The sequence below is a fragment of the Leucoraja erinacea genome, chromosome 5, assembly GCF_028641065.1.
Source record: "Leucoraja erinacea ecotype New England chromosome 5, Leri_hhj_1, whole genome shotgun sequence".
Taxonomy (NCBI): domain Eukaryota; kingdom Metazoa; phylum Chordata; class Chondrichthyes; order Rajiformes; family Rajidae; genus Leucoraja; species Leucoraja erinaceus.
The window spans coordinates 59718349-59731313 of record NC_073381.1 but is presented as its reverse complement, the minus strand read 5'-3'; the positions used below and the strand labels follow the sequence as shown (position 1 = coordinate 59731313).

Sequence of the window (12965 nt, the reverse complement as noted above, 5' to 3'; positions counted from 1 at the left end):
AGAAACAATAACGGGGCACTTGGATAAACAAGACTTCATCGGACAGAACCAGCAAGGTTTTGTGAAGGGGAAGTCCTGATTAACGAATCTGCTCGAATTCTTTGAGGAAGGAACAACCCGGGTGGATAGAGGGGAACCGGTGGATGTGGTATACTTGGTCTTCCAAAAGGCTTTTGACAAGGTGCCACATAAGAGACTATTGCTAAGAAATAAAAAATTATGGGATTGGGGGTAATATATTAGCATGGGTAGAGGATTGGCTAACAAATAGGAAGCAGAGAGTGGGGATAAATGGTTCATACTCGGGATGGCAACCGGTAACTAGCGGGGTTCCGCAAGGGTCGGTGCTGGGACCCCAGTTGTTCACAATTTATATAAATGATTTGGAGGAGGGAACCAAGTGTAATATATCAAAATTTGCGGACGATACAAAAATGGGAGGAAAAGTAGGGGATGAGGAGGATAGGAAGAGTCTGCAAAAGGATATAGATAAGCTAGGTGAGTGGGCAACAACTTGGCAGATGAAATTTAATACTAATAAATGTGAAGTCATTCACTTTGGGAAAAAAAATGATAGGGCAAGTTATTTTCTAAATGAGGAGGAGCTGCGTTGTAATGCAACGCAAAGGGATCTAGGGGTATTAGTACATGAATCACTGAAAGTTAGTATGCAGGTGCAGCAAGCAATCAGGAAGGCCAATGGAGTTTTGGCCTTTATTGCTAGGGGGATTGAGTATAAAAACACGGAGGTCTTGCTGCAGCTGTACACAGTATTAGTGAGACCACATTTGGAATACTGTGTACAGTTCTGGGGTCCATACTTAAGAAAGGATGTACTAGCCCTGGAGGCAGTGCAGCGAAGGTTTACAAGATTAATTCCTGCAATGAGGGGATTGACATATGAGGAAAGGTTAAGTAGGCTGGAACTCTACTCTTTGGAGTTTAGAAGAATGAGAGGCGATCTCATTGAAACATATAAGATCGTGAGGGGCCTTGATCGGGTGGATGCACCGAGGATGTTCCCAATGATCGGGGAAACTAGAACTAGGGGACATAGTTGCAGAATAAGGGGGGGCTCTTTTAAAACTGAGATGAGGAAGAACTTCTTCACCCAGAGGGTGGTTAATTTATGGAATTCACTGCCCCAGGGAGCAGTGGAAGCAGAAACTTTAAATATATTTAAGACTAAAATAGATGGTTTTTTAGCTGCCAAGGGGATAAGGGGCTACGGGGAGAGGGCAGGGATATGGACCTAGGTATGGTTAGTATAGTAAGACCTGAGTGATCTCCTGGACAAGTGTCGATCGCCTAGATTGGGGTCGGAGAGGAATTTCCCGGATTTTTTTTCCCGAATTGGACCTGGGTTTTTATCCGTTTTTTTGCCTCCCCCAGGAGATCACGAGGTTCTTGGGGTGGAGAGGGGTGATAGCGGTATAAAGGGGAGGGTAGTGTCTTGTGTTCTGTGTCTTGTGTCTACTGTTTGTGGGTAAGTGTGTCTGTTTAGTGTTCAGCCATGAGCGAATGGCGGTGCGGGCTCGATGGACCTGATGGTCTGCTCTCGCACCTACTTTCTATGTTTCTATGTATTATTAGTTTTTATGGCCTTGTATAATATTTATAGTAGTTTAAAAATCACTCTCTCACTCCGCAACCTCTCGCAGCCCCAGGGTTTTATAAAGCAAACAATTAAAGGTATGTACCTTATTTTTACATTAAATGGGGCTTGTATATAACCCTGTATATAAAGTTTTCTATAGCGAGTAGTTCATTTTGGGCTCTTTATATCCCGCAGTATTTTTCTGGGCATTTGAGGGCACAAATCCAGCGCAATGTGAACGTTCTAAACCAGCGCATTCACAGGAACCCACTAGAAAGCCGATTTAAATTGACTTTAATTTACAGCAAATGAACACTAAATTCCTTCCATTTGGCCTATAAATTGATGTAAATGAGATTTAAAAATCATGTTTTATTGTGAATTATTTGTGAATATTATTTGGACACTTGGGCAATTTAAAAATGTTAATCACTTATTAAGAAATGGATAGATGTTTAGATTTAGTAATTGAAGTTTGAAATTAGCTACAATTGGGTAACTAACTAATTATATGCTTTAATTTCAGGTCATCCAAGTAAGATTATTTTATATTTGTTTCAGAATGCTTCAATCTATGATAACTGAAAATTTCATTCAGTTCTCTTAATTTTTAAGAAGGTTATGGGCTTTTGACTGTCCACGATCACAGCTTTTTTGTTATGTCCATAGAAAATCAATAGGGAACAAGATGCTAATTTCCGAGTATGAAAATGGCCATAACTTTTTTATTACTTGAGATATGAAAGTGAATTAGGTGTCAAATTAAACTTATTGTTATGCTTTATCTGATGGGATAAATTGCAGACTTGATTTTTTCAATCTCAAAATATTGTAACATTGCTACTTTAATTGTGAGAAGGATCATTTTCAGATTGTACCTATGGAGTCTGCACTCTGGAGGTCTTCAACTTCAAAAGGGCATGTTAAAATTGTACAACACAACTTAACCAGTAAATCTTACCCGATTTGCAGGTGTCCACCAGATCATCTTCTAGTACAACCAACAACGATCGAGGTATACTTCCCACAGATAGCCTCTGAACCTGTTATTGAAACAGGAAGATATGCAAGGATTAATACAATAGCTCTAAGATTAAAACTAACAAAAATAAAGTGTACTATTAGCAAAAATATACAAGATAAATATACAAGATAAAAGTATTCGACGACTAGAAATCTCAAATGACCCAATTTTGGTGACAACACAATTGGGTAATTCTATGTTGACTTGTGGCAGGAAGCAGAAAGCAGATGTGACGAATAAAACCGTATTGTATTGTAACTCAAAATTTGTCAACCCATTTAAAACATTTTGAATCGATTAGTATATGGAGAAAAACCTCTCCGAGCTAGAGTATAATTACAATACACCTTTGATGCTTGCAAGATATGGTAAAGCAAGGTTTCTAAGCCAACTCCTTTCTGAGCATCAGCTGATGTCTTCTCCCAAACTAGGATCCTGGTCTGCCTAATAACACCGAGCCAGCTTTTTCCTCTCATCTATATTGTCCACTGTAACTATGTGATCATAGTTGGGCTGGGGTTCTCTCTGGTCTGCTGCAGCCTGCATTAAACTGCGGCAGGTTAGCGTTCAGCACCAACTGGGGATGAATGCACCACCTACCAAAAACCCAAGACATTATCATTTAAATGATGATAGAATTTCATAAAAACCGAATCAAGAAAAATGTTAATGCAAAGTACTGGAATTCGAATCTCAGCCTAAACTCCTCCGACCCTACAAATAATTAGTTTCATATTCAGATATTAAAGAATACTGATCCTGACATAAACCATTCTGATGGAAGAGAATGAATTTAAAATGTTAACTGTATTTTTCTCTCCACAAACGTTGCTGTTCTGCTGTGTATGTCTCAAAGATTCCAGGTTTTAATCCAAAATATAGAGTCATTTTGCTTTGCAATAAATTATTAGTCTTGATTAGTACGGGTGTCAGGGGTAATGGGGTTAGGAGGGAGAGATAGATCAGCCATGATTGAATGGTGGAGTAGGTTTGATGGACCGAATGGCCTATTTCGGCTCCTGTCACTTTTGACATTATGACCGCATCTTGTAGCCCTAAATGCTTAAAGAAGGAAATGCAGATGCTTGTTTATAAAAAAAAGAGACCATAGCTAGGTGACGTTCTGGGTCAGGACCCTTATATACAAACATCATCTATCCACGTTCACCAGAGATACTACCTGACCCGCTGAGTTACTGCAGCACTGTCTTTATTTGTAAGCTTTGTAAATTTGTAAATGCTTGTTATGTGAAAATGAAGAGCTTTATTGTTAACAGAAATGTTAAAAATGTAGTTTTTACAATACCTGTTCTTGAATTTTGATTTCTTGATAGTCTCTACAACTTGAACGAGAAGATGAGGCACCAGAAAGACATGAAAATTTGATGGCGTTACAACCTTCTGGATTAGGGCAGGATGTGGGGCGGCAGAAGGTATAATGCTGCTCAAAGTCTGCGGTTACAGTGAAAACATGCCTGCATTTGTTACACATGTACTCATGCTCAAATTCCAGCACCTTCACCATTCCTGTGCGGATTACCGTGCCAACAATTGAAAGAAAATGGCCCACATCCCTAGTCTTTGGAATACGATCCCTCGTCAACTCAGGACAAAGCGGCAATCCTGTTGGAAACAGTAAGATTTAAGCAAATCAATTCACACTTGCCCAAATAACCATATTTATTTTCTTGAATGAAGGATAAAAACTGACAATGGTAGCTGACCACATCTAAACCAAATTTTTTGAGTAGCATGTCAAGATTTTTTTTGCCCTCTTCAGAAGTATAGGCTAAAGAGATTCATGTAGTTTTCAAAAAAGGCCACGTGCATCTTTGTTGGTACCAGTAGCATTATAGCGGCCAGCATTACTTCTTGGTCAGTACTTAAGATAAAGGTACCAGGATACTTACTTTACAATGGGTTTTGAGATGTTGCCATTACATCCAGGTGTAAAACAAGTAAAAACATAGAAAAATAGGTGCAGGAGTAGGCCATTCAGCCCTTCGAGCCAGCACCACCATTCAGTATGATCATGGCTGATCTTCTAAAATCAGTACCACGTTTCTGCTTTTCCCCCCAATATCCCTTGATTCCTTTAGCCCTAAGAGCTAAATCTAACTCCCTCTTGATAATATCCAGAATGGTCCTCCACTGTCTTCTGTGGCAGAGAATTCCAGATTCACAACTCTCTGGGTGAAAAGGTTTTCCGTATCGTATCTCGTCCACACTGCGGCCTAACATCGAGGAGTTGGCGGCCTTTGTTGGAGATCAAATTTCGGGTGTTCCACCATGGGAGCCTGCAGACACCATCGTGGAGCCCGCAAACCCTTTGCCAGGGATCTACCTCTGAGCTCCAAACCACAGGAGCTTCTAGCGCCCTAACGCGGTGGCTTCGATCACCCCGACACGGAAGCTTCGATTGCCAGCTACGGGGGCTTCAATCACCCCGACTGCAGGTGGTTCGATTGCCCCGGCGCGGAAGAATAAAGAGGAAGAATAGACTTTATCGCCTTCCATCACAGTGAGAAACGTGGGGAATCCGCTGTGGTGGATGTTTATGTTAAATTTGATGTAGTTGTGTGTCTTGTTGCTTTTTTTAGTATGGCTATATGGTAATTTGAATTTCCCTGTACCTTAATTAGACTGACCTTGAAATTAGATTTCCTCTCTTCCTTCTAAATTCTAGTGATACGTCCAGTCTTTCATCATATGTCAGTCCCGCCATCCCAGGAATTAACCTGGTGAACCTGCGCTGCATTCTTTCAATAGCAATAATGTCATTCCTCAAATTGGGAGACCAAAATTGCACACAATACTCCAGGTGCGGTCTCACTGCCCTGTACAACTGCAGTAGGACCTCTTTGCTCCTAAACTCAAATCCTCCTGCATTGAAGGCCGACATGCCATGAGCTTTCTTCACTGCCTGCTGTACCTGCATGCTTACTTTCAGTGGCTGAGGTACAAGTACACCCAGATCCCATTGCACCTCCCCTTTTCCTAATCAGACACCATTTTGATAATAATCTACCTTCCTGTTCTTGCCACCAAAGTGGATAACCTCACATTTATCCACATTATACTGCATCTGTCATGCATTTGCCCACTCACCCAACCTGTCCAAGTAACCCTGCAACCTTATAGCATCCTCCTCCCAGCTCACACTGCCACCCAGCTTTGTGTCATCTGTAAACTTTGAGATGTCACATTTAATTCCCTCGTCTGTGGTGTCTTTATCCAAGTTCTGACCCAAAAGTTTGCTGTCTGCTATATTGGTACCCAAGTGGATATGGAACTCTGTTCAAATCCTCTCTTCATTAGTGGGAAGAATGTTTAGCACCAGAAAATAATTTAAAAAAAACAACAAACAAACACACACATCTACCTTGCAGCAAAAGTGACTACTTAGGTGAAGTACAGTTCCTTGATTCAAATTGAAATTACACGAGAAGGAAAAAATGAAACTTCAAGTAATAAAAGTCAGCTAACAATATTTTTGAGTGATCATTATTTAAAGATGCTGGAGTGATTGGTGCGACACTGGCGCAGACCAACAAACTAGTTCACCAATAGTCAAAGTCAAGTCAAAGCCGAAGGTGCAGTGAAATGAATTTGCCAGCAGCGATACACTTAAAAAGAACACACAATACACAACAAAATGTAACACAAACATCCACCACAGCATTCGTCACTGTGGTGGAAGGCAACAAAGTTCAGTCAGTCTTCCTCCTTTGTCCATCCGTGGTTGGTGCCATAAACCCCTCTGTAATCACCGCCATGGACGGCCTGATGTACAGGCCCTCTCGTTGGGATGATCAAACCTCCGACATCGGGGCGGTCAAACACCCTCTGCGGCTTGGGGTGGGTGCCAGAATCGGCATTTTCCTACCGGAGACAGCGGCTTCAGGATGTTATAGGCCGCAGGCCATAGGCTGGAGCTCTTCTCCAATGATGCCAGTAAGAGATCCCAGACTCCGGATGGTAATTCCACTCCACGCCAGTGGCTAGAAGCTCCGCAGACCACAGTTCCATGATGCCAAAGTCACCGGCGATTGGAACACACCTCTCTGGCTACCCCCGGCAAGGGTTCACCCGCTCCACGATGGAAAAGTCCACGCTGCGCCCGCTGCTGAATCTCTGGGCCTGACCGGGTTAGGCCGCTCCAATGCACGTTGTTAGGCCGCGAGGGAGGCTACATGGAAAAAGTCGTCTCTCCGTCGAGGAGGCAACCAAAAGCGGTTCCCCCTTTCCCCCCCCCCCCCCACCATATCCCACACAAGACACACCAAGAGACACCCAAATAGCACATAAAATACCCCCCCAAAAAGTCAAAATGACGAACACGCTGCTGGCAGGGCAGCCGACTCACAGCGCCCCCACCGACCAAACTAAAGATGTTACCAGAAACTGCCTCACGGCCTGACCTCGCTTTGAGAAATATGGACATTGCTGATCTTGTGGGTTTCAGCTGGGGGCTCCAAAAATGTAATAACAGGTTAATTAACCTGTACATTACCCAAGTGTAGGCTTGTGGCAGAAGAATTGAAAGGACATTAGATGGACACGTGAGAAAGAATAGATTTAAGGAGTGTGGTGGGCCTGATCTCAGACAACGACGCGAAGGCCTACCGGGAGGAGGTGGCTGATCTAGCACTCTGGTGTGAGGATAACAGCCTCCTCTTGAACATCAAAAAAACGAAGGAGCTGATCGTGGACTTTAGGAGGGCACATCATCCGAGGACGTACACTCCATTGAGGATAAATGGGGATCCTGTGGATGGGGTGAACTGTTTTAAATATCTGGGAGTTCACATCTCCGAGGATATGACATGGGCATCACACGCCTCAGCACTCGTGAGTAAGGCAAGGCAGCGCCTTTACCACCTCAGGCAATTGAGGAAATTCAGAGTGTCTCTGAGGATCCTCCACGCAGCGGCGGTGGAAAGGATCTTGTCCGGGAACATTACCATCTGGTTTGGGAATTGCTCTGCCAAGGACAAGAAGGCTCTGCAGAGGGTAGTGCGTTCAGCCAAACGCACTATGGGAACTTCACTTGCCCCCCTGCAGGAACTATACATCAGGAGGTGCAACTCCAGAGCCAACAATATCATGAGAGACCCCTTCCACCCCTGCAATGGACTGTTCCAGCTGCTACAGTCAGGCAAACGCCTCCGTTGCCATGCGGTGAGAACAGAGAGGTTGAGAAGGAGTTTCTTCCCAGAGGCCATTTGGACTGTAAACGCCTATCTCACCAGGGACTAACTCAACTGAACGTTTTTCCTTCCATTATTTATTATGTAAAGGTATATGTGTGTTATGATTGTGTTTATAGTTTGTTTGGTTGTTTGTCTTTTTGCACAAAAGTCCACGAGCATTGCCACTTTCATTTCACTGCTCATCTCGTATGTGTATGTGACAAATAAACATGACTTGACTTGACTTGACTACAGGGAAAGAAGAAAGGGGGAAGTGGGATTAATGAGACCTGTAGAGAACTAGTAGGGAGTCATTGGGCCAAATGGCATCCTTGGGTCATAACTAAGACAGAAAGATGCATTTAGAAACATAGAAACATAGCCATGCATTTCACCTACTAACCTGAAATTCTTGTGTGAAGGTTTTGTTTCATGACCAATTCATGTGGCTCTGCAAAAGATTGCAGAATGGTCGTGGCAGCTCTGTGTAATGCATTGTCAAATATCGGAAATAATTCGTTCGGAAATGCGCTCAAGTACTCGCCAATCTCCATGCTGATTTCAAACAGTGTGATGGCATTCACCGTAATCGGATAATGTGCACTTTGATCTGGTTTCTGCAGAATCTGGGCAAAATCATTTTTGTGGAATTCTACAACATACGATTCAAAGACTTGTCCGATTAAAGCAACTTGTTCTGTATTCAGACGCATAGTTCCTGTTCGGAAAACAAAAACAAAATTAAAATTTTCCAACTGCAGGTAGCAATGTTAGAATTGCACCATTAGAATCAGCATATTTGGGAATAATATGAAAACTTGCCAATTATTATTTGAAATAATTTAAGAAACTGTTACTGCACCAAATGCAAGCTAATATTGGCATTTTGTCTTAAATGATTGGCACATGAACTAAATTCGGCAACTCCTTACCCAACACAAGAGCTGCAATACTTCAAATTACATCTCAGTACAACTTTTTCCAATGGAAAAATAAGAATGAAAATTCAATTCTGAATCTTCAGTTATCTTCGATAATCAGGAAGGTCTTGTCCTGCAGTAAAGCTTTACTAGCTAATCAGACTTCTGCATATATAATCTTAAATGCATCGGTACCAATACAAATACAGTAAAACCCCTGTCCCAGTCAATTTTTTCGGCGACTACAGGCGACTAGGCTGTTGGCACATGGTCGCGGGGTGACGCCTCTATGGTCGTGAGTTGTCTCCTCAAGTCGCCAAAAGAGTCATAATGTTTTTCTGGTCGCCGCTGGATTTTGCAATGTTCAAAACATTTCGGCAACTGTGTGCTTGACGTAACTTGATGTATCTTGTCTTCCCCTGTTGTCGGCGCTATCGTAGGTTGTCGCCAGGATGACACAGGTTGTCGCCATGTAACGTTGGTTGTCGCCGGGTCCTGACTTTGGTAAATTCCATTGGCGACTAACTACGTCAACCTTACTTCAACCTCCGGTGACTGAATTGTCTTCAGTTGCTTGACCGGGTCGTTGATTGACGTAGCTTGTCGTGGGTGGACGTAGGTTGACATCGGTTGTTGTAGGTTGTCGCCTGTGTGGTCGTAGGCTGTTGTAGGTGTGGCCGGTTGTCGGTAGCTTGACATCGACTAGGTGGTAGATTGTCGTAGCTTGTCGTAGACATTGTCGCAGCGGGGCCCAGTCACCGCTTTTTCGGTGACCTGCTACGGCTGTGACAGTCGCCAGCAGTTGCAGAAAAAAATGCCTAAATGGGACAGGCCCTTAATATAACTGAGTGCTTTCCCTATCTCATTAAATGAAATGCTGCTGCTTGATGTTCAAGTTGGGCAATAGCTCAATCATAAATGCATTTACATAATTACATGTCTTAAGAAAGTCATTGAACACAAGATAGTTAATGGAGCCATTCTGGTTGGTATGCTTACTGGAAACACCATTAAAATTACCCAATTTTGAATTGAAACTGCTGAGACAGATCACATTAACCAGTTGCTCACTGGTTCCATCACTCTCCCCCATAAATGGCTAATGTCATCATAGATTCTTTATTTTAAGGAATGGGGGCCATTCCTGGATTTCACAACAACTAGACAACAACTAATTTGGCAAGTATATGTTTTTCACATTCTTGTGAACTATCTAATCAAGTACATCCCACATTTTGAACCACTGTGGTTGTTTGTACAGCATCCGTCTTAAAGTCCATGTTAAAAGGCCATATCTCATGGGTGCTGTTGAGGAAAAATGATCCATAATAATAAAAATCCACATCAATAAGATAAATTCATGGCATCTTGTGAATTGCAGTGTGTCAACAAAAGTGACTAATGTCAGATTATCACAACACCCCACCATCCTTAGCATCTAGCCACAACTCCAGTCTTGCAGCACGGGATAGAGTCTAGATGTTTTTGTTCAGCTATTAAAGAAAATAAGCGCAGATAAAATGTCTTCTCTAGGTAATGAGAATCAGGCAAAAAATGTGTAATATATGTCTCACTCCATAAATATACCTATGAACACTTTCCACAAAACCCACCATTTCAAGTTCTGGAACAAATTTGTTATTAATCTGTTGAACTGAAATAGCAAAAAGCCATATTTTCATAAAAACCCAATCAGATTAATTTTCCTGAACTTCGTTCATTTCCAGGTAGATTTGCACCAGAGCATAAGGTGTCATTTCTATTCCTGTTTTCATTTGTGACATTGGAACATACTACATAAAACAATACAGCATAGAAACAGGCCTATGGTCCACGCGGTCTGTGCAGAACATGTTAAACTAATGCAAAGCAAGATGGCGCCCAAGCCAGGTGACCCTGGTGCTGATCTCAGAAGTGGATCAATCATTCATTACAATCGCTACACTCTTTTAAACCCCTACTCCAACAGGTATCTACAAACTGTGGACGGCTTGATTGTAATCATTTATAGTCTTTCCACTGACTGGATAGCACGTAACAAAAAAAAAAGCTTTTCACTCTACCTCTGTACACATGACAATAAACTAAACTGAAAGTAAGCATGCAGGCACAGCAGGCAGTGAAGAAAGCTATGGCATGTTGGCCTTCATTGTCAGAGGATTTGAGTTTAGGAGTAAGGTGGCCCTATTGCAGTTGTACACGGCCCTGGTGAGACTGCACCTGGAGTATTGTGTGCAATTTTGGTATCCTAATTTGAGGAAGGACATTATTGCTATTGAGGAAGTGCAGCGTACGTTCACCGGGTTAGTTCCCTGGATGGCGGGACTGACATATGATGAAATAATGGGTCGACTGGGCTTGTATTCACTGGAATTTAGAAGGATGAGAGGTGATCTTACATAAACATATACAATTCTTAAAGGATTGGACATGCTAGATGCTGGAAAAATGTTCCCAATGTAGGGGGATTCCAGAACCAGAGGTCACAGTTTAAGAATAAGGGGTAGGTCATTTAGGACTGAGATGAGGAAAAACATTTGCACCCAGAGAGTTGTGAATCTGTGGAATTCTCTGCCATAGAAGGCAGTGGAGGCCAATTCATTTGATGTATTCAAGAGAAAGTTAGATCTAGCTCTTATGGCTAAAGGAATCAAGGGATGTGAAAAAGCAGGAACGGGGTACTAATTTTAGTTGCTCAGCCATGATCATATTGAATGGCGGTGCTGGCTCAAAGGGCCGAATGGCCTACTCCTGCATCTATTTTTCAATGTTTCTAAACTGAAATAAAAATAAAAGTGCTTGAGTTGCACAGTGGGTCAGGCATCCTCTCAGAAGAACATGGATATGTGATGTTTCCAGGTCAGAAATGTCCCAACTCATACATTACCTTGTCATATTCTCCAGAGATGCTGCCTGACCTGCTGAGTTGCTCCAGAACTTTGTATATTTTTCTAATCCAGCAACTGCAGTATATTGTCTCCATTAAACTAATCACATATGCTTGCGCACAATGCATGTCCCTCCGTTACTTGCATAGCTATGTGCCTATCCCTCTTAAACACCACTATCTGCTCCTATCACGATCCCATCTGCCTCACCCACACCCTCTATGCAAAAATAAACTTTCTCCCCACATCTCCTTTAAACGTTGGCGCTCTCACCTTAAAACTATGCCCTCTGGTCTTCGTGTAATGCAATCGTTTGCTCCAAGGCCTCCTGCGATTGCACCCAGGTACCTCTGCAAGGGTCGTCACCACCCGATGGCGTCACCACTCACTGACGTGATCGCGATGACGCGCAGATTACCCGGAGTTTCCCTGCGACGTTACAGAACCAGATGACATCATAGCAGGGGGTAATCCAGATCCTGCAGATGCTGCAATCCTGAGCAAAAACCGGAGCGCCGGCGGCCTCGGAACAAGCAGCGGGCGCGTCACAATGAGGGGAACCCCCAGCGGCCGCGGGTCCCGGTGAACAGTAACAAGCAGCGGCCGCGTCACAATGAGGGGAACCCCCAGCGTCTGCCGGACCCGGTGAACAGTAACAAGCAGCGGCCGCGTCACAATGAGGGGAACCCCCAGCGTCTGCCGGACCCGGTGAACAGTAACAAGCAGCGGCCGCGTCACAATGAAGGGAACCCCCAGCGTCTGCCGGACCCGGTGAACAGTAACAAGCAGCGGCTGCGTCACAATGAAGGGAACCCCCAGCGGCCGCGGGACCCGGTGAACAGTAACAAGCAGCGGCCGCGTCACAATACGGCGAACCCCCCGGCCAGGATCGTTGCCCCCAGCGGCCGTTCGTATCTCCCGCCAACCGCGCCACCCAAGAGAGCGCGGCGGAGCCCGGAAGAAATACCACAGCCACAGTTTCACCTCTTTTGTAGTAACATGCGATATTTAACTGAAATAAAATGTTTATTATTTTTTCATTATTTTATTTCTAATTGGTGAATATTGTGTACCTACAATACTTCAATCAAGGGATGTTATATTCCCTACCTTCACCACCTCTCCCCCCACCCGTGCAATGGTCGATCCCAGCCCTGCAATTTCAGCGCGGGTTCAATAAAACTCGAACTGTTTATCTGTTTCTTAAAGCAGAAAACCCATTGGTACATTTAAGGGATTATTTGTTTTACTGGATTAATATTCCTTGTTAAATTTAAATAACTTTTCATTTCACAACTTTAGTTTTGTACACGATATAATGTAACGAACTGGCATTATTTGGCG

General features: G+C 43.2%; 1 protein-coding gene across 4 annotated transcripts in view; it reads right to left on the bottom strand.

Annotated features, from left to right (window-relative positions):
• Positions 1-12638, bottom strand: part of mcm9 (minichromosome maintenance 9 homologous recombination repair factor) — a 52894-nt gene extending 40256 nt beyond the window's left edge. For all 4 annotated transcript variants that reach the window (XR_008723487.1, XR_008723486.1, XM_055635749.1 and 1 more), the window contains exons 1-4: positions 11895-12638; positions 8217-8531; positions 3928-4244; positions 2559-2640 (exon numbers count right to left, since the gene is read on the bottom strand). Coding sequence is in view for 2 of the 4 variants with exons in the window: in XM_055635749.1 (XP_055491724.1) it covers positions 2559-2640; positions 3928-4244; positions 8217-8526 (709 nt within the window). In the remaining 2 variants the exon portion in view is untranslated. The remainder of the gene's footprint in view (positions 1-2558; positions 2641-3927; positions 4245-8216; positions 8532-11894) is intronic.
• Between the last annotated feature and the right edge of the window lie 327 nt (positions 12639-12965).